Source organism: Brassica napus, chromosome A1 (assembly GCF_020379485.1).
Source record: "Brassica napus cultivar Da-Ae chromosome A1, Da-Ae, whole genome shotgun sequence".
Lineage (NCBI taxonomy): Eukaryota > Viridiplantae > Streptophyta > Magnoliopsida > Brassicales > Brassicaceae > Brassica > Brassica napus.
The window spans coordinates 26755460-26780398 of record NC_063434.1 but is presented as its reverse complement, the minus strand read 5'-3'; the positions used below and the strand labels follow the sequence as shown (position 1 = coordinate 26780398).

The 24939-nt window shown below is 38.9% G+C and overlaps 4 protein-coding genes across 14 annotated transcripts; 2 read left to right on the top strand and 2 right to left on the bottom strand.

The window, feature by feature from the left end:
• Window positions 1-583: 583 nt before the first annotated feature.
• On the bottom strand, window positions 584-4965 carry LOC106348655. Of its 2 annotated transcripts, none has more exons than XM_013788443.3 (9): window positions 4633-4965; window positions 4403-4446; window positions 3837-4134; window positions 3430-3562; window positions 2563-3089; window positions 2120-2462; window positions 1718-2027; window positions 1166-1630; window positions 584-1047 (listed from the first exon to the last, which is right to left on the bottom strand). In XM_013788443.3, the coding sequence occupies exons 1-9, from the start codon at window positions 4814-4816 to the stop codon at window positions 757-759; spliced, it is 2595 nt and encodes an 864-aa protein (XP_013643897.2). In that variant the 5' UTR covers window positions 4817-4965; the 3' UTR covers window positions 584-756. The 2 variants fall into 2 exon arrangements, with proteins under 2 accessions (XP_013643897.2, XP_013643888.2); XM_013788434.3 differs by having other exon boundaries at window positions 584-1074; window positions 4633-4962.
• Window positions 4966-5536: 571 nt separating this feature from the next.
• LOC106348643 (protein Brevis radix-like 2) lies at window positions 5537-8092 on the bottom strand. Of its 2 annotated transcripts, none has more exons than XM_013788422.3 (6): window positions 7613-8092; window positions 7375-7519; window positions 6831-7204; window positions 6289-6424; window positions 5844-6217; window positions 5537-5762 (listed from the first exon to the last, which is right to left on the bottom strand). In XM_013788422.3, exons 2-6 carry the CDS (start codon window positions 7495-7497, stop codon window positions 5684-5686), a joined length of 1086 nt encoding a protein of 361 aa, XP_013643876.2. In that variant the 5' UTR covers window positions 7498-7519; window positions 7613-8092; the 3' UTR covers window positions 5537-5683. The 2 variants fall into 2 exon arrangements, with proteins under 2 accessions (XP_013643876.2, XP_013643868.2); XM_013788414.3 differs by having other exon boundaries at window positions 7375-7532; window positions 7613-8090.
• Window positions 8093-16688: 8596 nt separating this feature from the next.
• Window positions 16689-21202, top strand: LOC106348628 (polyadenylate-binding protein-interacting protein 4). Of its 3 annotated transcripts, XM_022688300.2 has the most exons (16): window positions 16723-16972; window positions 17279-17288; window positions 17326-17462; window positions 17542-17697; window positions 17804-17940; window positions 18085-18269; window positions 18630-18813; window positions 18907-19119; window positions 19198-19325; window positions 19404-19464; window positions 19582-19612; window positions 19958-20208; window positions 20289-20432; window positions 20523-20615; window positions 20734-20817; window positions 20921-21202. In XM_022688300.2, exons 3-16 carry the CDS (start codon window positions 17339-17341, stop codon window positions 20948-20950), a joined length of 1821 nt encoding a protein of 606 aa, XP_022544021.2. In that variant the 5' UTR covers window positions 16723-16972; window positions 17279-17288; window positions 17326-17338; the 3' UTR covers window positions 20951-21202. The 3 variants fall into 3 exon arrangements, with proteins under 3 accessions (XP_013643852.2, XP_013643856.2, XP_022544021.2); XM_013788398.2 differs by lacking the exon at window positions 17279-17288 and having other exon boundaries at window positions 16689-16972; window positions 17317-17462; XM_013788402.3 differs by lacking the exon at window positions 17279-17288 and having other exon boundaries at window positions 16719-16972.
• A 1384-nt stretch (window positions 21203-22586) lies between these two features.
• Window positions 22587-24850, top strand: LOC125575593 (nuclear transcription factor Y subunit A-6). 7 transcript variants are annotated; one of them, XM_048739580.1, is made up of 6 exons: window positions 22587-22831; window positions 23279-23606; window positions 23687-23781; window positions 23889-23948; window positions 24055-24231; window positions 24329-24850. In XM_048739580.1, the coding sequence occupies exons 2-6, from the start codon at window positions 23282-23284 to the stop codon at window positions 24596-24598; spliced, it is 927 nt and encodes a 308-aa protein (XP_048595537.1). In that variant the 5' UTR covers window positions 22587-22831; window positions 23279-23281; the 3' UTR covers window positions 24599-24850. The 7 variants fall into 7 exon arrangements, with proteins under 7 accessions (XP_048595537.1, XP_048595551.1, XP_048595542.1 ...); XM_048739594.1 differs by having other exon boundaries at window positions 22603-22827; window positions 24061-24231; XM_048739585.1 differs by having other exon boundaries at window positions 22604-22827.
• Window positions 24851-24939: the final 89 nt, after the last annotated feature.

The window sequence follows — 24939 nt, the reverse complement described above, 5'->3', positions numbered from 1 at the left end:
AATCATTTCTCAGCAAGGTAGGACTTAGGAGATAATAAAGCTTTGGCCTATTATATCAGAGCAAGCAAAGTACCTACAAATTAGGCCCTAAGCAACGAAGTTGGCCCCTTGATTTAGACCCACCTCCTCAAACTAGTATTTAGTTCTCTAAATATGTCAACAAAACAATCAATTAGATTCTGTTGTTATGATGATATAATGTGCGATGACACCTAAAAAACAAAAGTAATCAATGAGCTAATCAAAACCTATAGGCTTAGGCTTAGCTTCAACAAGTACTTATTTGTTTTATATTATAGAGGCTTGAGGTGCCATTAGGCCAAGCTCAACAACTAATGATTATCTATCAAGAATTTATTAAGGAATATGAAGAAAACTAGAGAGAAGCTACATAACTCAGAGAAGAGTATTCAACAACTAGACAAATCTCTCAATGCTCTTTTAATACTTACACAATGGGAAACACTCAGCGAGCAACAACGTTTAAGTCGCATGGTTCCACAATTAAACAGTATCACATGCTTTGTAGGGTTCTCTACCTGTTTTACTTTGAGAGAAACTATAGCAACAGTACAAGTTTGAGAAGCAGGGATAGAGCATTTACTAGATAACTGTTGAGAGCTGGGAACACTTTATGCATTCATTTGACTAAAAAAAAATAAAACAGAGTTTGGCTGTTTCACAAGGAAAAAACAGAGTATTTGCTTTCAGCTATTATGATCCATTAGACAAGTAGAGGAAGGTTAGACTTTTCTTTCAGAAGTTTGCTGCCCAACTCGGATGACCAAGTTGAGAAGGAGGAGAGGGCACAACCCCGACTCCGACATTACCACCAAGCCCAGGCCCCATGTGGTGCAGATTCGCCATAGTACCAGGCTGTGGCGGGTGGAAGAGACCCTGGAACTGCATTTGAGATGACTGTGTTGCTGCTGCAGGGGCGTTGAAGGATGGATGTGGCGTATGGGATGGTAAGTAAGCACCATGAGGCGTTTGTCCAGCTACGTTGTAATATGGAGGAGACTGAAGGTTTGAAAGATCTCTTGGGTTCTGCATCCAAATCTCAGAAGTCTCAGCCTGTTGTGTCCCCATAAAGAAAACGCAAATCAGAAATAAAGTATAACGGGAAGAAAAAAACATGTTGAAGAGGGAACATAACCACCATTACCTGAGGGTTTGGAACGTAAATATTCCCATCTTTGTATTTCATGCGAGATGGATCTTCAAGTCCCATGCCGTTTCCAACTACATTCGGAGGATTAATCTGATACCCGTTAGGACTGTTGTAAGTCCCAAAACCCGTAGGACCACCTGGTACTGGCTTGAATTGCTGGATGCCATACTTAGCACCATTTGAACCGGGATGTGAACCACCTCCAGGCATCAGCACATAGCTATTGCCACTTGAAGGGTGTGCATATGCTGCTGGGTTACCTGAGTAGCCTGGCATGGGCATCTGTGGAACATAGACTGGGGAGACGAACTGACGGTAAGGCATGAGACTGGGAAAATGCGAAACATGAACTTGCGGGTACATCTGTTGCATTGACCCCTGTTGTTGCTGTTGTTGTTGCTGCAACATGGGAATCGTAGATGGAGGGGCATTGTTCACCATGTGAGTACCTGATGCTTGCTGCATTTAGCAAAAGGATACCCAGTTAGTTTTTCTTGGCCAATGAAATGAAAGAGAAGGCTAAATACAGCAGAAGCAGAAAATTACCTCCTGCTGAGATGGTAAGCCTTGTCCTCGTGAGTTTTCGTCTATTGTCTGACTAAAATACGGGAAGTCATAACTACCGTGATTACCATATGCCTGCTGGAAAGGGACGAGAGTGTCAGAATTTTTTAGCATTTCCGAGTACTCATCCAAATTGTCAGATCTATGAGCCTCCTTCTCTTCCGGCAACAGTTGCTCGGATGGAACCGATACACGTGAATCAGATTCAGAGATTCTGAGATGATCATTAAGAATATCGATAGGCTTAACCCCCGGACCATCTGCTAAAGTCTCTGGAGCAGTAACTGGCGAGCTGCAAACAGTATCAACCGAGTTACTTGAGGAATGATACAAGTGATTTTAAACTTTACTCGTGATGTAACAAAACCAACTTTTAGAACTTACCTGCGATCAGAGTCTCTAAGTTCTTCTGAAGAGCATGATTCCTGGAAAGCAGCAGGTTCTGAATTCATTGAAGAACTAAACTCTTGAACAAAGCTACCGAAAGTAAGCTGACATCGGTCAGTCTCTGGGAGGCGAATATGATCTGCGATGATGACATTCTGTGTTTCACTGATATGAACATGTGAAAGCTTATCTTGCAACTTCACAGCCTCTGATTCCAGGTTTGTAATATTATCAGCAGGACGACAAGCCTGAGACTTTGTTGGTGTTCCAATTACTCCAGGGTTATGTTCAACAGGTTTTTGAATCGATTTAGGCTTCCATTCCATGTTCTGTAAGATCCCTGCATCAGGTTGATAAAGAATATCAGTAGTCATAACCAAAGTAAGGTACCAAGTCAAAATGGCACTACATACACTCATTCATTAATACTTGCACATTACCTTTTGTATGGCCACCAACTTGCTGTGTTCTAGCATATTGGCCTCCTCTGTTCCCACGCTGCCTGTTCAAAAGTGGCCTATTCTTTTCCAAACCGCTGGGCAAAACAGACTCTCGTGGAGTAGTTTGGCTGACTTGATCCTTCTTTGAATTTGGGGAAGATGATCGATATGCATTTGGAGTCCCAATTTTTGACAAAGCACCAGCAGATGGATCTTTACCAATAGCTTCAGAAGTTTTTCCACCAAAGCCTCCACCTCTGACTTCACGTTTAATAGCGCCCACAGGTGATGATCTAGAAACAGGAGACGGTACATGAACTGGATCTGTGGAAGACGAAACTGAATCGGTTGATGGCAAAGTAACACCACGGGATGTCTCCTTTCCATCAGAGAGTTCTCCTTTTCTGGTAGGATGGTGTAATGGAGCAATTTCAGAATCTCTGGGCCTGACATCTGCTGCTGCTTTACAATCTTCGGCAAAACCTTGAGCCCCAGAAGAGTGATGATTACCTAAACCACCTGTTGACCTGGAAAACAATGAAAAAAGAGCGACAATCTTAATTTTTCTCATCTACTCAAAGCATAGCTTTCTCTCGAAATTATAAGATAACAAGTCCTCGGTAGGCTTTCTGTTTCCCAAGGTTACAAAACCAATGTATGCCTCTTATTGTTTTACTTAACTTATTTTTTTTTGCAAACTACAGCTACAGCGACACAACTCCCTTATAGTATAACACTAAAACAATCGTTAACGAGTATCATGCTATTAAACATGTATAAAAAAATAAAACAAGCCAAGTCAGTGATAGAACATGCTAGAATAAGAAAAGCAGGATGCGAGGATACCGTACAATTAATGAAACATACCCTTTTTTGTTCTCAGTGGTCACTACTTTGCTGATATTTGATGCAGGAGACTGAGCGGTAGAATGCTTCAACTCTTCATTAGCATTTGGATTAGACCTGTTGTCTCTAACAACGCGGAACTCTCTCTTGGATCCTGCACTAACATGAAACTTGCAAATTCAGACATACAAAACATCATGTGTAGATGAATATGGTAAAAACATTACATGAAACTTGGAGGCCTCATCCCTCATTCCAATCACAAAGATTTAAAAACCAGTAGAATTCAAGAGATGCACTTCAACCCAGTTTCATCTAATTTTTACATGACCATCATAACTTTTTTTGCTATTCAACCAAGTCTAACGGATTGTGCCACATGCATAACGAAAAAAACGGGCAAGTATGTAATCATCACGTTTATTTACCAGTAGCAGGATTTCTCGAAAATGCATTTCGCGGAGCAGCGTTCCTAGAGAAGACATTCCTACTGTAGCCTCCTCTTCGAACATTATGTTCAGGCTGTGTGCGAACTCTCACTTCACTGGTAACACTTTCAAGAGGTTTCCTAGGAAACGCATCTTGCGGAGCAGCGTTCCTAGGAAAGGCATTCCTACTGTATCCTCCTCTCCGAACATTATGTTCAGGCTGGGTACGAATTTTCACTTCACTGGTAACACTTTCAAGAGGTTTCTTTACGTTGGCAGGCTCAACCAATACTGCATCCTGAAGCCAAAGGACAATCCGTTATATAATCATACAGGACAGAGTCACAAAAGGTTCGCAACACCCTTTCTCACATAGAAGAGGACCTCCAAATTGAACCCAAAACCATAAAAGAAGGATCTTATTGATAGAAAAGTTGAAAAATCTTTCGACCACCAAGTAGAAGGCACACATAAAGAAGAAAATTCATAATAAGGATGGTTGTAATGTCCACTAAACACAAGCAGTATTGAAGCAACAACCTAGTCCCATTGTTTGTGAAATTTACCTCTTTCTTCCTGTCTTTTCTTCTCTTCACCTCGTGGAATGGATCTGAAACAAAAGAAAGGCTTTAGCGAAGCAACACAACTATCCAACAAACTCGTCACACAAATAATAAAACATTATTTTACAAATACCACAAAGAAAACGAATACTTTCAGTAATCAAGACCAAAAATCAAAACTTTATATAACCAAATCTAACATCATTCTATATAACGAGTAAAAAAAGAGAGACCTTGATGAATCAGCTTCTGAACAGCCTCGTCGGCGTTCATGTCAGATTCTTTCAAGGCGGTGTAGATATCGGCGTCGGAGTGATTGCCCACGATTTCTTTAATCGATTCAATCACCTTCCTCTCTTCCTCATCGTCGTCGGGCCCCGTCGCCCGATTACCGCCGGTTCTGGACTCGGACACCATCACCGATCAAAGGGAAATGATCGATATGAGTATCTATCAAAACGAATTGCGATCCGCGTGAGTGAGATCGTTGCTAAGTGATTCGACTCTTAAACCCTAATTTCAGAAACCGCAGCGCTCTAGGGTTTCGAATAGAGGAGGAGAAACACGAGGAGAAGAAGTCTTTGCCACGTGTCAAGAGAGTAGAGAAAGTCAGATACTGGATAGATTGAAAATGACTAATTTACCCTTGTAGATAGATAATTCATTTGATTTGTTTTTAAATGGAACTTCCTGGTTGTTCAACCATAAATTTTAATTCCGTTAAAATTCAATTATAATTAAACTTTTTGGCATCAAATGTAACTGAACTTATTTTTAAATAAAAGATAATTCGTTTTTTTTAACTAAAAGATAATTCATTTGATTTTTAAATGAAAATTCCTTGTTTGTTTGTTTTTCTACCTTTTTTTTAATGAAAATTCCTTGTTATTTAACCACATTTTAATCCCTTTAGAATTCAATATAAATGAACTTTTTGGCATGAAATGTAACTGAACTATTTATTTTAAATATTTTTTAAAAATTGTGAATTTTTTTTTAAAAAATAGTGATATTAGAATATTTCAGTGGAGTTCTTTAATTAAAAAAAATTAAAAAATCATGTTTTAAACGAGATTGTAGACAAGTTTAAATAAAATCATAGTAAATTTTCCGATTCATATGTTGTGGTGAAGTGAGTGAGCTTACAGTTGCAGATGCATTAATCATTATCTCAAATCAAAAGTTGTAATCCCATCAAATGTATTGATTTTCTACAAGTAAAACATATGAAAAAAAAAATGTTTTGGTTTTTGTTGTGTCAGATTCTTCTTGTAGAGAGCATCATCACAAGTACTGCTGTTGTATCCGAGCTCTGTTCTCTTCCCACCACAATCTTGCATTCGTTTCTCCAAACCTCTCTCGGCTACAACAACAAACAAGAGAAGCAAATGCTGTCAAGTGCTTTTGCTTATTCAAAAAGGGTAATGAACTTTTGTTTTTTTACCTGAAGCGAACACGTCTAAGCTCACGAGTCCCATCTGGTAAAGCTCTGATTGTGATGTAAACACCGTCTTCGTCTTGTTCCACCCATTCTGATTCCATGTCACTTGCATTACTCACAGAAACCTCCTCTGATTGATCATCCTCTTCTTCTTCTTCTTCCCTTGATGAACCACTACTTCTTGCGGACATATCAACCGATGATGTCTCGGTCTTGGTCCCACTTATGCTAGAGAGTTTCGGCGTCGTTGCAAGACCAGATGAATCACGGTGGTGCCGACTTTGTGTTTGTGTGGTTGGTTGGTGAGCCAGTGAGCCTTTTCCTCGAGAACATTCTTTTTGTAATGGTGGAGTTGCAGGACTGTTCTTGCTAGAGCTCTGTTACACCAAATTTAATAATTAAAGACATGTTTTAATGAATGGATGTTTAGACATTAAAGAGTGTAAACCTCATCTTTGGATCTAGGAGCGGTCGGAACCGGAACGCTCTGCTGATTAAGTTGCTGCACATTGTATAACTCCATGACCTTCTCAAAATTCTCCCCCCACCATTTTTGAGCTTGCCATTTATCAAACATCTCACGGCTGTAAGCAAATAGATCAGCACATGAAGAGCTGTCTTAGTGACTATAGACACTATACCAACCAAGTGAACATTAATTCAAGATATGTTCTAATCATCAATGTAGAGCTTAAAGTGTTCCTTCTTTGATTTTGGACATGAAGAAAGTTAGTTAGATCCTACAAGTTTCACTAAATGCTTGAATCCATTTAAGATCTGAATCCACATCTCAAAAAACACTTTCTCGTTAAAAGGATGTACAGTTTTTCTGGGGACCACTTCAAATTGATTCAAGTAAAGATGTGTCAAAACACACATAGATCTAATCTTTAATACCCACTGTACTTCTCATAAGCTTGTCCCTAAGAAAAACACACATTCTCTATCTCTAAAATCAAATCAAAAACATAATGGATTAAAGTCCATTACCTGAACCGGATCCGTTTGAGATCGTTCCCTCCCTCAGGCAATGAAACAAACGTGATGAGGACACCAGGCTCCACCTGAGCAACCCATTCTTTGACCTCATCTTCTTCTTCCTCCTCCATGAACACTGTGGACTCTGTCCTACCACTCATGGACTCAGGCGTCCCTTCTCCACTCAAAAGCCCTTTTAGCCTTGACTCCATTTCTTTCCCTAGAATCTTGGGCGTTGAGCTTCCGCTTATTCCTGGTCTCTTGTACGCGTAATGGAACCTCCCAGAAGGTGACGCAGCGTCTGAGTCACGGTTACGGTTTGAAGAGCCTGAACATGGTTTGCAGCTTTTGTAAGCACCTGATGCTTTCACTGCCATGTCTTTTATCTGAAAGATTCACATAACAAAGAATAAAACAGTGTGCACAAATTTGAGTTTTTCATTTGTTCTAACTCCCAAACAGACACCGAACAAGACTTAAACATGGTTCTGTCTTAGAAAGAAAGAAAAAAACAGTTTGTGAAAGTGACATAGATAAAGAAGAGGCTTTTATCTACCTGTGACGTCAGGGACTTGATGGTCTGCTTAGACCTGGGAGTTCCAAGAACTTTGTCATCTTCTTCTTTAGATCGGCCGTTGTTGGTGTTCAGCTGCTTAGAGCAAGCTATGCACGTGAGCATCTCTCCCTCTCTCTTTCTCTTCCTGAGGATTAAGTCTGAAGATATAAGCAAAACCCATTAAACCATTTTCTCAAATCTAAAACCTTTTCAGAGAAAAATAGAATAAAGACTCAACCTTTATGCGATAGTAGCTCCACCACTGCACTTAAACCTACAAGTACACACACTCGCAGTCGCAGCTAGCTAAAATTCGATTGCTTTTCTAAACTCATGTATCACTCACTGCCATTGAAGAAAGGTAGGCAGGGGAAGGAGGAGAAACCGTTACAGCAGCGTAAGATTAGGACAGAGGATCTGTAGATCAGAGTTACGAACGGTTTTGCAATAAAAACTCTCTCGGATCCGTTCTTTGCGGAGTGAAGCGTTTGACACTCTTTTAACACTTTGTGAAATGCGAATCCGAGTTCACAAGCAAGCGAGAAAAGGGCAGAGAATTTTTGGCGAGGGGGAGAGAGAGAAACTTTGAGATCGTTGGACACTGCGAAAGTTTGCGCACAAGTGGTGGTGTCTTGTGTTCCTACTTCTTCTTTCCCCTTTATATTAAAAAGAAAGTTCTATAGCTTTTATTGCAACTTTATTATCTGAGATTTGGCCAAGTTTTGATATACTATGAGTTTTCTTCTTCTTTAACGTCTATTTTATGTTTAGTTTTTTATATATATATATATACACACAAAACTGATAGGTAAGAGAAATTTCGATAAAAAAAAAACTGATAGGTAAGAGTAGGGGTGTCAAAATGGGTCATGACCCATGGATTGACCCAACCCAATTTGATTCATTAACCCAAATGAACTGTTTATTTTTGATCCAATGGATTAATGGGTTAAAAGGTTAATTGGTTAACATGTTAATGGGTTAACAAGTTAATGGGTTAACAAGTTAATGAGTTTATTGGGTTGGGTCAACTCTGACCCATTTTGTTTTCAATTAAAAAAAAACATGAGTAAACTCAATTCAAAGGTTTGATAAAATTGGAAAATCATGAATTTCTATAAAGTCCAATCATTTATTCGGTGGTAAAATGCGTTTTCCGCCAAAACGTGTTTTCCCGCCAAAACTACAAAACAAGTTTTCCCGTCAAAACTGCAAAACTTGTTTTCTCGCAAAAACGCAATTTCCCGCCAAAACTGAAAAACCAATTTTCCCGCAAAAACGCATTTTTCCGCCAAAACCGCAAAAACGCATTTTCCCGCCAAAACCGCAAAAACGCATTTTTCCTCCAAAACCGCAAAAACCCATTTTCCCGCCAAAACCGCAAAAACGCATTTTCCCGCCAAAAACGCATTTTCCCGCCAAAACCACAAAAACGCATTTTCCCGCCAAAACCGCAAAAACGCATTTTCCCACCAAAACCGCAAAAACTCATTTTCCCGCCAAAACCGCAAAAACACATTTTCCCGCCAAAACCGCAAAAAAGCATTTTCCCGCCAAAAACGCATTTTCCCGCCAAAACCGCAAAAACTCATTTTCCCGCCAAAACCACAAAAACGCTTTTTTCCCGCCAAAACCGCAAAAACTCATTTTCCCGCTAAAACCGCAAAAACGCATTTTCCCGCCAAAACCGCAAAAACGCATTTTCCCGCCAAAACTGAGAAAACTCACTTTCCCACTAAAATGCTATTTTCCGCCTAAACCACAAAAAACATTTTATCATTTTGATCAACTTTGTCTTAACTTAAAAAATAATTTATAATAAAGATATTGGGTCCATGGGTCAACCATTAACCCATCTAACTTATTTAAATTAATGGGTCATGGGTCAACCCAACCTATTTAATGGTTGGGTCAACCCAACCTATTTAATGATTGGGTTGACCCATGACCCATTAACAATAAACCCATTTGGGTTTTGGGTTGGGTTGATCCATTTGACTCATTTTGACACCCCTAGGTAAGAGAAATAAATAGTAAGTGATAGGTAAGATAATTTTTTTTTCTTAAATTACTTAATTTACAATATTTTTATTTTTTTTAGTATTTCGTCTTTTTCATATTATATAGTGTTTTTTTTGACAGCAGTGTTGTTTATGTTTCACATATATTTCAAAATAATTAAATATAATATTTTTAATTTTAATTTTTAATTAAAATATTAATTTATATATATCTAATAATTAATGTAACAAGATAATACGAATAACACTGAAAATTTTGATAACATATTTTAAAAATATAAAATAACATTTAAAATTAAACAAATTTTAAATTTTATAACGAAAATTAATATAAAACGGAAAAAATATTATTTTCTACTGTACTCAAAGTTTGAAACCTCGCTTTAATTGACACATGGTATACTTAAGAAATTATATATATATATATATAATCATTATATCCGTTCCTTTTTAAAGTAAGATATCCAGCAAAGAATAAAATTGATTTTCTTTTAGGTTTTATAGGGGAAATAGAGCTATGAAGCCGTGCAAAATATAAACGCCATGATCAGAGATCGACACGTGCGTTGTTGAATGATTCTGGCTGTCTGATTTTGCACCCACGAAAAGAAAAAGGAAACCAAATTGCAAAGAAAAAAAACTAATCGAGAATGCCGTATTGTCAATTTTCTCAATTACAAATTTTTTAAATAATTCAAGACAATCACTTTGGGAATGTTTTGACATGATAATAGTCAAGAACTCAAGATTACTAAACTCAAGATTACTATTTTTATGAGTCATAATTCAAATTCATTCAAGATTCTATTAGAGGATAACTATCATTTGTATAGCATAGATATTATTCCTTGTATATTATGAGATGATTCCTAGAATATCTCAACTACTTGTACTATATATGTGATGATCAATATATGTAATCATTCAAGGGAAACATAACCTCTTACATGGTATCAGAGCGTTCTATATCCTAAACCTAGCAACGCTTCTCTTCTCTCTTTTCTTTTCTTCTTCTTCTTTGTCAAATCTCGATCTCCTAAATCTCTCTCTTCTACAAACAATGGCCGCTCCTGTTCTTCCACACGAACGCGCCTATGGCGTCACCAACATCAAGCACTACATTCCCTTCCTTCTCGACATTGATGATGGTAACTATGACGCATGGAAGGAGCTGTTTCTCACCCACTGCCAGAGCTTCGACGTCTCTGGACATCTCGACGGGACTCTTCTTCCTGCTGATGATGCTGATGTTGCTTGGAAGAACCGTGATGGGCTTGTCAAGCTATGGCTATATGGCACTCTCGCGAAGGATCTGTTCAAAAGCACCTTCAAAGCCGGTGGAACCTCACGCGAGATCTGGATCCGTTTGGAGAACTTCTTTCGCAACAACAAAGAGGCTCGAGCGATCCAACTGGATCATAAGCTTCGCACACAAGAACTTGGAGATCTCTCGATTCACGCTTACTGTCAGGAGCTCAAATCAGTAGCCGACTTGCTCGCCAACCACGATGCCCCCGTTACAGAAAGAACTTTGGTCACCTACTTGCTCAATGGTCTTAATGGGAAGTACGACAACATCATCAACGTCATTATGCACCGTCAACCGTTTCCAACCTTTGACGAGGCTCGCTCCATGCTAATCTTGGAAGAGGAGCGTCTTGGCAAAGGAAAGAAAGCGCTATCCCACAAAGATGAGTCGGCGTCGTCACCAAAGGTTCTCGCTGCTTCCGTCTCTTCCAACGAGCAGAAACCACCACAACAGACCACTCAACGAAGCTTCTCAAACAGAGGAAATGGACGAAACAGAGGCAGAGGCAGGGGACGCCAAAACAACTACCAGCCACGACAACAATTCATGAACTGGAACGCGCCTTACTGGCAGAATGCATATCCGCTGTGGCCTCAGCAGCAGTTCAACCCTTGGACTCAAATGCCGCATAATGCTTACCCGCAATCGGGAATTCTAGGCCCGCGACCACAACAATCTATCCCCCAAGGACCACACGCCAATGCAGAACAAAAGCCAGTGCCTACGATGGACTTTGCAACCGCGTTCAATACCATGACACTCATTGACCCAACTGATAACCAGTGGTACATGGATTCCGGCGCAACTGCCCACCTCAGCAACACGGCAGGTAATCTTAAGTCTGTAGTTAATTCTAGCATCGGAAAAATGGTCACTGTTGCCAATGGTGGTAAGGTTCCAATTAACTCATCGGGCTCTTTTTCCTTTCAAACACACACTCGCCCTCTTGCATTGAAATCTGTTCTTGTTACTCCTTCGTTGATCAAAAATTTAATCTCTGTTCGTCGCTTTACTAAAGATAACTCTTGTTCTGTGGAATTTGATCCTTTTGGTTTCTCTGTGAAGGATCTTCGAACGCGGAATACGATTCTCCGCAGTGATAGCGAAGGGGACTTATATCCGCTTCTTCCAGCTTCTAATAATGCGATGGCGCAACCTTTTGCTTTTCTTACTACTTCTTCTCATGTTTGGCACCGTCGTCTGGCTCATCCCAGCGACGAAACTTTAAATTTGTTGCTTTCTCATTCTGTTTTGTCTTGCAATAAACGTGATTTGCCTCATTTATGTTCAGCTTGTCAACTCGGAAAACACACAAAACAACCTTTCACCACCTCAAAAACGATTGTCAACAATCCTTTCGACATCGTACATTCTGATATATGGACATCGCCAACCCAGAGTCTAAGTGGGCACAAATACTATGTTCTCTTTCTTGATCACTTCTCCCACTTTCTCTGGGTCTATCCCTTGTGGTACAAACATGAAACCTTCTCTAAGTTTCTGCACTTTTCAAATTTTGTGAAAACTCAATTTGGCAGAACTATAAAGTCATTACAATGTGACAATGGAGGAGAGTTTGACAACACAGAGTTTCATGAATACTTTGCTTCCAATGGGATAACTTTCCGTTTCTCCTGTCCACACACTTCTCAACAAAACGGAAAGTCGGAGAGGATGATACGTACAATCAACAATGCAGTACGCAGTCTCCTCTTTCAAGCAAACCTACCATCTTCTTTCTGGGTAGAGGCGCTTCACACGGCGGTCCATACTCTAAACATCTTGCCTTCTAAAGCTATAGCCAACAAAACTCCTTTCTCGGCTTTATTCAACAAACCGGTATCATATTCTCACTTAAGAGTCTTCGGCTGTTTATGTTACCCTAACCTCAATCACTCTCACTTACAAAAGCTTTCTCCTAGATCTTCAAAATGTCTTTTTCTAGGCTATCCAGCTAATCATCGAGGGTATAGATGCTACGATCTATCAACTAGAAAGATCATCATTTCACGCAATGTGAACTTCGACGAAAGTGTCTTTCCATACAAGGATTCAAAACGCAAACCTGAATCAACGTATGACTTCCTTTCTTCTGACGTCGAACCCTCTCCTCTGTTTCACCAAATACTGGTCTCCTCTCCTGCGGTCCAAACTCCAACGGCCGCAGTACAAACAGAAACAGAGGCGCCAACTCTCCCAACCCAAGCGGTGAGAGAGGCTCCAAGGCACTCCATGTCAACCCGTTCTAAGCATGGAATCACAAAGCCTAAACACATCATCTCTCTTCTTACTCAAACACAATCTCCATTACCAAAAGGCCATCTTCAAGCGCTCGATGATCCCAATTGGAACCCGTCCATGCATGTTGAGTACGATGCTTTTATTAAAAACAAGACTTTTGATTTAGTGCCTCGTCCTCCTAACACTAACATTGTGCGATCTATGTGGCTTTATAAACATAAGTACGATGCAGAGGGCAACTTTAAGGGTCACAAGTCGCGCTTAGTGGCAAATGGGAAGTCTCAGGAGCAGGGTGTCGACTTCGACGAGACGTTCAGTCCGGTAGTCAAGCCGGTCACTATACGAACTGTGTTACATCTTGCTTTAACTAATAATTGGCAGGTGAATCAGCTAGACGTACAAAACGCATTTCTACATGGAACATTAGACGAGGACGTGTACATGTTTCAACCTCCCGGCTTCGTTGATTCTTCAAAACCAAATCATGTTTGCAAGTTGAATCGCTCTATCTACGGATTAAAACAAGCGCCGAGGGCCTGGAATGCAAGATTTGTTAACTTCATTACAGCAAATGGGTTCATACAATGCAAATCTGATACAAGCTTATTTATTTACAAGAAGAATGGCCTCATGGCCTATCTTATCCTCTACGTCGATGACATTATCGTGACTGCATCCACCACCACTCTTCGCGACACGATCATTCAAATCCTTAAGTCTGAGTTCCCCATGACAGACTTAGGCCGCATCAACTCGTTTCTTGGCGTCTCCGTAAGGTTCAACGACAAAGGCATCTTCTTGAACCAATCTCAATACGCACATGACATCATCAAACGCGCCGGAATGGCTGAATGTAAACCGTGCACGACACCAGTGGATCTCAAATCTAAACTCGCAGACGATGATGGCAAACCGGTCACAAATGCAACGGAATATCGAAGCTTGGCAGGGGCGTTACAGTACCTGACTTTCACAAGACCTGATATCACGTACGCGGTCCAGCAACTATGCCTGTTTATGCACGATCCTCGTGAGCCCCATCTGGTTGCATTGAGACGTGTAATCCGTTACTTGCAAGGCACGAAACAAATGGGCCTGCAGCTGCTCAAGAAACAGAGCATGAAGCTCACGGCGTACACAGACGCTGATTGGGCGGGGTGCCCTTCCACACGTAGGTCAACGTCAGGCTTCTGTCTTTACCTGGGCGACAACCTCATCTCTTGGTCGGCAAAACGACAGCCCACGGTATCTCGCTCCAGCGCCGAAGCCGAATACAAAGGTGTTGCGAATGTTGTGGCTGAATCGTGTTGGCTACGCAATCTCCTACTCGAGATGGGAAGACCCCTACAACAAGCAACAGTGGTCTACTGTGATAACGTCAGTGCTGTCTATCTCTCCAGTAATCCGGTTCAACATCAACGAACAAAACATATCGAGATAGACATCCACTTCGTACGAGAAAAAGTGCTCATGGGACAGGTTCGTGTCCATCACATTCCTTCCAGCCTGCAGTATGCGGACATCTTCACAAAGGGCTTGCCGTCATCACTCTTCTGTAGCTTTCGGTCCAGTCTTGGTGTGACAGAGCCCACGCTGCAACTGCGGGAGGGTATTAGAGGATAACTATCATTTGTATAGCATAGATATTATTCCTTGTATATTCTGAGATGATTCCTAGAATATCTCAACTACTTGTACTATATATGTGATGATCAATATACGTAATCATTCAAGGGAAACATAACCTCTTACAGATTCAAATAGTATGCAAAACCCAAAAAAAATATGAACGAGTATGTGTGTCTATGTATATCTGTCAGACTCTCATCTCCATCACAGGAGCGACGTGGAGCAACGGGGGTGAATTAACTACACTGTTGAATTTGTTACCTTCACACCATTTTATCCCTTTCTCTCTTTTTTTTTTACGAAAACAAAACTTATTCGATTTGACAAGAAAATACAGCAATGAATGATCAGATCGGATATTGAAAATATTATTAATTTTTTTACCATTGCCACGTGAAATATCACTGTTTTCTCTGTTTTATATTTTGTATTTTTGTTGCTTTGTCTTTCCTTTTCAATGTTTTCCACTGTATCTTTGTTCTTTTATAGCTACACCTATATTAGCTCCCGTATTAATATGACCCCCTGTTTGAGAATGCGCTAAGCGCTAATCGGACGGTCAGATTGGACCTAGCGGCTAAAAAAAATCGAGAATTAATCGAAAATTATTCGGGATAAAATTTTTAGATTGTTTACTGTGTTAAAAAAATATGTTAATCTTCAATTATGTATAACATTAATACATTTTCATGTTTAAGACTGTATAAAACACAAATAGAATATATAAACTTAATATAGTGTAATTTTCATCAAAATTATGAATATAAATGATATTTATAAAATTTTAGATCAAATAATTAATAAAAATATTATTAAAAATAAAATAAAAATAAAAAATAATTAAAAAATAGATTAGGCGGTCGCCTAGGCGGCTAGGCGGTCATTTAGACGGTCTAGGCGGAAAAAATCGGATATCCGATTTTTTAACCAATTTGGCATAAATCGGAGCGGAAGAATGACGTGTAAAGCTCAAACGGCTAGGGGGTCGATTTTTAGAACAAGGTATGACCTATCTGTTATAAGTAAAACACCTCACAAAGTCACAATGATCTCTGTTTTTGGGACCAAATTCTGTTCTCTCCCACGTTATGTATCTGAATAATTTATTTTTGGTAGTTAAGTGTCAATTACTAGTATTCAAAAGTCAAAACTAAACGTTGCATGTCTAAATTATAATTTCAATACAATTTGTTTTTTTTGTTGCAGTTTCATATTTATTATTTTTCTTAAATACTTTTTATGCGCCACCCTCCCCCAGTCCCCCACATAAGTTTTTTCCTAGCCATTTAACATAAAATACATAACATTTTATTCATGTTTCTTTTAAAAAACATTTTATTCATGTCGTCGGTGTTAGAACTCAACTCAAAACCTTCCCGAGTATCTTCCTTTTGAATGGTCAAGTAATATACATGTTGGGTTATCTACGTTCAAGATGATCTTTGCTTGCTTAATTTTTTCAGCTATTGTCATTACTCATTAGTATTTTAGTCCTAGCTTTATGGCGACAAGTACTATACTCCACCTTCGATCTTGCAAAAGGCGTAAAGTGAGATTAATCTTAAAGCAAGTCATGATGAGACATGTAACGAAGCATGTAATCTTATAGATTCAAGCTTCTTACAATAATAAATTAACTAATGATTTTGAACTTTATGGAGTCGTTTTCCAACTAAGCCTATCAATACTTTTTGCCCCCTCTCCCCCCACCTTTCTGTCTCCTTCAATGCTTAAGTACTTCGTTTTCAATAAATATAAACACATATTAATCCCATTGTCAAGCGAACCATTCGCTTGACAAAGTTCATTCCAAAGTATGCTAAACGCTTTGATAAATCTCTTTACTCTTTGCTAATTTCTTTCACAAAAGGTAAATTATAATCGAAGGATCGACTTCTTTATACGTGTGTTAAAAGCTGTACAACAAACCTTTTGTTTTCACTAAAAAGCATTGCATCAATGATACATCAGACGTTCTTAATGGCTAAGGTAAATGAACAACTACAAAGTTGGGTCCAAATTCAGTTAATAACCGACGATGAGCCCATTATTTTCTGGGCCCAAATATAGTTAATAGCCCGCTCAAATCTAAACCGCCAGATGAAGAAGAGAGACCATGTTAGTTTACCATGCACTTCCCCGTAGCTGATTCATTCCCCCATACATCGATCTGTGCCGTGCGGCTCTTCGCTCTTTTCATCATTTCGCTTCTCGCAATCAGCTCCGATCATTGTCTCCGAATCGTCCACCGCCACTCTCTCCGCGCGAATCTCAGCTCCGTACGGAACCCTAACTCGCTCCGGTTGAACCAATCGATCGAGCTCGTCCCTTCTCCGGAGCATTTCGTTTTGTAGGTGTGACGGCGAGTTGGTTTTCGGATCGGGATCGATTTTTTGAGGTAGTGAATGAGTCTTTTAGCTCCGGATTTGTATTCCATTCTCCGTGATCCATCGTTCCTCCGCGTTATCGGGGTAGATGTGGTGATTCAGATGGTCGATTTAGGGTTTTGATTCACTGGAATACGTAGTTCAAGCTCGATTACGTTTGAGATCCCTTTGATTGATTGCTGATGTTTGTATCAATGCCTTTGCGTCTAAGCATCTTGCTATTGATTTGATTTGTTATTCTCTGATTGTAATTACGTTTTTGTTACTTAAGAGTTAAGATTATACGCCTTGTTTGTTGTTTGTTCACATGCTTTTAGATCTATTTGCTTTTTCTTTAACTCCCTTGCTTTGTTAGTTTGAACAGTTTTGAGGCTGGAATGAATATGCAACCTGGTCTTCCGTCTAAGGCTTCAACAAATGGATCTCCCTACATAAGAGGAGGGGAAAGAGAGGGAGTTCTGAATAAGGCCAAGTCTATAAAGTCACATCCCGCAAATGCAGGTATGCTGTTTGATACTCTGTGATATATCTGCAACGTCATGTTCTGAATTCTTATGCTTGTTAATTTATATATATTCAGCATCCAATGGTGAAGCTGGAAGTTTGAAGGGGGATTCACGCGATGGTTTAGTGTACCTCACAACGTGTAAGATTGGGCATCTAGTGGAAGTGCATCTGAAAAACGGATCGGTTTATAGTGGTATATTTCATGCTGCTGACGTGGAGAAGGATTTTGGTGAGGCTTTGAATCTTAATTTACCTTAGATATGTGTGAATGTGAAGCATAGAAGTACATTACCTTTTTCTTGCTGTTTTATGATTTTTTTTTTTTGAACTACCAGGAATCATTCTAAAGATGGCATCCTTGATTAAAGAAGGTGGTTTACGAGGGCATAAAGCCCGTTCCGAGTTTGTCAGAAAGCCACCTTCCAAGACATTCATTATTCCTGCTGATGAACTTGTGCAAGTTATAGCTAAGGTGTGCTTGCTTTTATTAGTTACATGCGAACTTTTTTTTTTTCTGTTTTAAGTTTATGCCAATGCGTTACATGGCACTATGGCAGGGACATTACGTTGAGATTTGACGTTTTAATTCTTTATATATCATTGATGTTTGTGTTAGGATCTCTCCATATCCAGTGACGGCATGTCGAATGCCGTTCAGAGTGAGAAGTCGGGGGAGCTGTTGACAGACTCTTCTATATCAAAGTCGTTTCATACTGACCAGGGAAGAGAGCTAAAACCCTGGATACCTGATGGTGATGTTCCTCAGGGTCTGGATAATGTGTTTGATGACCCTTGGAAAAGGTATGTATCTACACATATTTGAATTTCTTGCAATTAGTTATTGGATGCTTGATATGTAGATTTGTTAACTAGATCCTTAGACCATTATTTCTTAGCTTAACGATGTATGCGAGAGAATAGTGGGAATGAATAGATTATTTTTTGTGATTGCACTTTGTACTTGTTATGATATTCCTTTGGAAGGCTATGATCTTTCTATCTCTCTGTTGAGCTAGATTCTTTTTATTGAAAGCATATTAGCATATTGTGGGGAAGAGCCTTGGTGAATGTCCATAAGTTTAGGAAGACTATTGTTTCCATATCTCTCATAGCATGACTATTTACAGGTAGTATGCCCAGCTGATACGTTTCTGTTTGTAGGGGTAGGGGATGGGATCAGTTTAAGGTGAATGAGTCACTGTTTGGTGTCAAGAGCACTTTCGACGAGGAAATCTATACCACAAAGCTTGACAGAGGTATTCGGACTAGAGAGATGGAAGAGAGAGCCCAGAGAATCGCGAGAGAGATTGAGGGTGAAAATACCCGAGATCTTCATGTAGCAGAGGTAATTTTTGGCGGTTGTATTTGCACAGCCTGATCCCTACGTTTCTTTGTTGTTATTATATAAATGCAGATTTCTAATTGTTCATGCCTGCAGGAAAGAGGCTTTCAGCTTAATGAGAAATTTGATATTGACGAGGAATCTAAATACTCAGCTGTCCTTCCAGCTGATGCATTTGATGATAGTGGGTTTGATGAGGAGAACGACGAATTGCTGGACACTTGCAACGATGAAACTTTTGGTGGGTCATCTACTTCTACTGTCCAGAAGCCAGTTTCTTCTAGTGGCAAGGGATATGGAGAATTACGGGTACGGTTGAGTTCTTTTTTTTTTTGGTAATAGTTTCTAGCAGAACAATTGTTGATATTGACATTCATTTTCATTCAGGATGCCAGTCAGCCTTCTCGGAATAATACAAATGTAGATCAAATGTGCTCGATATCTGATGATCACGCTCAGCACCTTCCCTCTGAACAGCGATCGAAAGATTTTACTGCCCCAGGCAGCAGTATCAGGTCACTTTTTTGCCATCACCTTGTGGGCTATTAAATCATCTAAAAAACTTCCCTCACATTAGTTTCTCTTGAAAACAGTGAGAGCCAGATGGGTGAGCGAAGAAACAAGAACAATCCAGAGTTTTCCCACAGTAACAGAGTAAATTCACCTCCTTGTTGATTATGCGTGTTTAATCAATGATTGCGTTTGGCAACGAAATTCCTGTTCTATTATTTTATAACATTGGTTCTTTGGCTTCCTTTTCTGTTAACACAGTCAGCTGAGGAATCAGTTTCTGGTCATGGAGGTATACTCTGTTTCTTTCTTGCTCTCTTTTCTATATTTGTTTATTAGTTTGAACAATTCATGCCCACAGAGTCTGAACTTGTTTTCCTGTTCTACACGTAGAAATACCTTTCCATTTTTACAAGCATGGCTCACGTTTTTCACTCGGCCTGACACTAATATTTATATTCACGCTTATCTCAATAATGTCCCACTGATGGTGGACTCTTTTAAAGTCGCCAAATAGAATCTAGAAAAAGTTGCCTTTGTACATGAGCAGTGGTGACCTGTTATTGAACCTCTATCTAATGAGGAACCAAGTCGTAGGCGTGAGTGGTAAGAAAATATTGTGTGTTTTGGAATATAGATAGCAAAGAAGGTGCAAAACTTGGTGGTGGTGGGACCTCGGCGTGGAAGACTGTTGCTGAGAAAGAAAGGCAAGTCAGTGAAGTGTCTGGTAAACCAAAATCTGAAAGCTTTACTGGGCAGTCGGCTTCAAGAAGAAGTTCAGAGAGCCGCCCAGGTCCTTCAACATCAAGTCGTCCTGGACTTTCACCAAGCTCGTCAATTGGTTCTTTATCATCATCAGAAAAGTCAACGCTTAACCCGAATGCAAAGGTTATTTTTATATGATTTGTCCAAACTTGATTTAATTGTTATATTTTTTTAACTAATCAAGAGTCGTTGGGTGTGATCAGGAATTCAAACTGAATCCAAACGCAAAGAGTTTCAAACCAACAGCTGCTGCGCGACCTCAGTCTCCAATGGCAGATGCATCATTCTACTACCCTGCTGCACCTGCACCTGTTCAGCAGATGCCTGGAATGCCTCTTGGTTACGGAGTAAGTTCATGGTGTTGCTGTATACAACCTAAATTCATATTCAAACACGAAGCGAAAGTCCTCTAAAACTTGCCATGTAATACTTTGCAGATTCAGCCGCAATATCCAGGACAGCAGCAGATGATATATTATCCTGGCCACCAGCATCCTCAAGCCTTTTATCCTCCAAATGCACAACCCCAGGTATGAATTGACACTAACAACACAAAACACTACCTTATTATAACCGTCAGTATTCACAAGAGATCATCGAAAGAAAAAAAAAAAGTGTAATGGTTATGGAATTGTTGTGATGTTTTAGTTTCCGCAGCAGCAGCAGCAAATGATGATGGGTCGTCAGCCTAGGCCGCAAATGGTTTACATGCCGCCTCCTCCGTACCAGCCGGTTAGTTTTATATTCCCTCTTCTTTTTTTTTTCTGTATTTATGTTCACAAAGTGTTAAGCTTTTGGATGCTGAGATTCTCTCGCTCTCCATGTGTTTTAACAGGACAATCCATATAATCAAGGACGAGAGTGATAACCCGATGGTGGTGATGTTGTCTTTCTGTTGGGAAGGATGTGAACGAACCAACCCTCTGTTTTGGTTTACGTTCTCTCCTTTTTGTTTTCTCTCTCTTCCTTAGCCAGTTACTGGAACTATTTTCTCCGTTTTTTAAGATTACCGGTCGGATTTTTATCTCATTTAAGAAAAACCAAAAAAAGAAGCAAAAAACTATCTATTTGTAATATATTTGTATTCTGAAGATATACATATTTTAGAGTTTAGGTCTTTCTCATGTGTCGTCACTGATTCGTTCGCATTTTTGTTTGTGTTTGTGTGCTTTTGTTTTGATACGCTTGTTGCTTTTTCAATTTATAGGTGAACTTTAGTTCTAAAATCTAAAAACTTGTGATTGGTTTAAGAGGAAAAGACAAATTTCAAAGCACGCAAATATATATTCGTTGTATTGTTTCAATCGCAAAAATATTCGTTAGTTGATTCGTGTTGGGCAATGGGCATGTATCATTTAGTAAGACGTTAAATGTTTTGCTATCCATAGCTGGTCTTTAGAGGGCAAGATCATAATAACGAATATGGAGTTGTGGGTTTGTCGTTGAGACTATTTGGTGGGCAGCAAAATGTTTAAGATTCGACAAAGAAGAAAAGAATCATACCTAATTTTGCTGATGCACGTATAATTTCTTGTAGCTGTATTGAGCCATTTGTGTTTTTCTTTTTTCTTTTGATGATTCTCACTCAACATCCGAAAACTAGTTTGCCTTTTTTCTAAATTCCATTTTCCCTTGTCAAGTGGAGATTCTAACAGTCACTCTGAGTTTATAAATTATGATTGCTCACCAATCTTCATCTAGAATTAACCTACAAGTATATTCTATAATAAATGGGAAGAAAATGGATTCTTCTCCTTGCTTGACTTAATTCCGATTTCTTTTCACGCGAAGTAAATTATTAAGTACCCATAAAATAAAATAAAAATGATGTTGGCAACTTCCACCAAGACATTTGATTTTTGTTTTAAATCTACTGTTCTTCGGCATGGTCGGTATGGTAAATTGGGATTGGACAATTGGTTTTAAATCTATTCTCAAATAGTCGTTATTTAATTATTGATTCTTAATTATTTTTTATTTAGGTATTATGTTAAAAGATCATATAGAAAAGGGACCCAAAACTCCGACAAAAACTAGGAGACTATAAACGACAAACAAAAAGGAAGGGAAGTGTCTATGTTGCTTGTGACGTGTTTCATCTCCAAAACACCAGACGTGCCTATCACGCGAGATCGAGAAGCGCGTGGATTTTAGAACAGTAATATGGCGGCTGTGAATAAAATATATTTTCAGACAACTTTTTTATTCTTCCTTCCTTCCTTCTCACTACATTACCAATTTACCACATTAGAACCCAACTTTAGACATCTGATTAATATTTTTCTTTCGAGTATTTGTACTTCAAAAGACTTTTTCTAATACTATTATTTCCTAAAAAAGTAACTATTATTTCCTAGAAAAAGATTTATTTACTAAGAGTTCACTATAAATTTGCTAAATGGATTTTATTTCGTGAGGAATAAAACAAAAGGAAGATGAGAATGATAAATAATGTAAAACGAATAATGTTAATATTAATGTAACTAGTGTCAGCTAAAAGGTGGTGTTCACAGTGAATAAGTGGTGGAAAGTTGGTATTGCAGAAGAGAAATAAAAGTGAGGTAAAGCTTTCCTCTTTAGCCAATAGCACTCAATATTCAGAGAAAGTGAAAGAATTCAAAAGAAAGAAAGAGACCATGTTTTGAGGAAGGAGACATGCATCATCCCAACCTCACATGATTTATAGTTTTGATTATTTGTACTCTGCTTTGAGAGGAAACAAACCCATTTTTTGGGTGATTGGTAGGTAAATAAACGCTTTGTTTTGTCTCTTTTTTCGGATATGTTCTGTTTTTTTTTCTTGTTCTCGTTTTTGTTCTTTTGAACTGGATCATTAAAGTTCGAGTGATTTTTGATATACAGTTCTAGGAATCTACTATGTGATTGATTTCCCTAGTTACTGGTATTGCATGTTCGTGCTTTTTGTGAACGTTTCAATGATTTGATCTGATTTGTTAGTCCGTCGGTTATCAAATTCAGAATCTTTGCTTCCTACTTAATTTCATAATCGGATCTGATTTTTTTTTTCTTTATTTTTCTTAGATCTGTTGTTCTTTGTTTGAATCAAGAACTGTTGTTTTAGATTCGCTTGCAATTGATTTATGACTAGTTGTTTATACTTGACTGGGTTATATTGTCTCTTTTCATGGATATACTATTGTCTGGTGATTAGCTTACTGAAGTAACGTTTTAGATAATGCAAGAGTTTCATAGCAAAGATTCATTGTCTAGTCCTACAACTTCTTGGGGAAACTCTGTGTTATCTAACTCAAACGTCCAAGGATCATCATCATCAGCCATGACCGACAACAACAACAACAACAACACGTTAAGCTTGACTATGGAGATGATGTCTGCCCATTTCCCAGGGATGAAACAAACTGGTTTTCAATTGCAGGGTCATGATGATTCTTCCTCTACACTATCCACTGGAGGAGGAGAATCATCTGGTGACGTTGCAAGTTTGGGGGGACATAATAGTAATAATCGTTATGGCCACAACTTTGTTACCCATCTCTCAGGTTCAACTTGCACACATAAAGAGCTCACATGCATTTGCAATGTGTTGTAGCTGATCTATGTGTTCTTGGTTTTGATGCAGGTCACAAAGAAATCGCAGTGAGTCCTAGTGGAAGTCATCCAAAATCAATCTTGTCGAAGGTCTCTCAAAACTCAGCTCCTCCTCCTACTATTGAGGTTAATCTATCAATCATCTTTGACCTTATATAAATAAATATAATATTTGACCTTATTATAAATGTTGTAAATACAAAACTAATGACGTCTAATCTCTATACTCTTAGGCTTCTTGGCCTCTACATGGCAATTGTTTCATGTCTTTTCCATATGCATCACAACACATGGTAATGTTTGTTGCATCTTATCACGGTGAAGCCTTCGCTTAAATTGATTTATGATTCAATTAAAAAATATATATATTTATGATCAAAAGTATTTTTGTTTATGAAGGTGCAGCAGCATCCACAAATTGGAGGGTTGATGATACCTTCTCGAATCCTTCTGCCTCACAACATTCCAGAGAACGAACCAATCTTCGTCAATGCCAAACAATACCAAGCCATTCTCCGTCGCAGGCAGCACCGTGCAAAGCTTGAAGCTCAGAACAAGCTCATCAAAGCCCGTAAAGTATGGTTACTAACTCTATAACTAAATACAAGTTTTAGAGGCTTATGAGTTATGTCTAAAGAGAGTAACTTAGTCTATGAAACTATATAATATGCAGCCATACCTTCACGAGTCTCGCCACCTTCATGCGTTAAAGAGAGCTAGAGGCTCTGGTGGACGTTTCCTCAACACAAAGAAGCTTCAAGAATCAAAATCTCCTCCATTCTTGGCCACATCGGTCAAGTTCAGACAGAGGGAGATTTTGGGCGTTGCGGTCGGGTCTAGTGGCCCGGAGTTAACTGGGAACAACATGGACATGTTCCAACAAGACCCACAACTCAGATTCTCAGGTTATCCATCAAACCACCATGTCTCAGTTCTCATGTGAGAATAGTGGTTGATGAGAGACCATGACGGGAAGTCATCCTTGGCTATTACTGATCCATAAAAAGTGTGTTCTGTCTTTTTAATTCTGCTTTCTTTAATCTCTATTGCAAAAAAAAAAAAGTTGAAAATCTTTCAACCAGTTTGTTTGTTATGTTCTTTTCTTTTATGGGATTGTTTATGGTGTGTGGTTGGATTGTTGATACTTTGGTTTAAACTTTTGTGAATTATGTAATATAATAATTATCTATCTGTACAGAACCAGTGTTATGCAATATGTACAACAAATTAATCATTATTTATATACTTTGAGTAATTAACAATCAGAGAGAACTCATTAGCTTC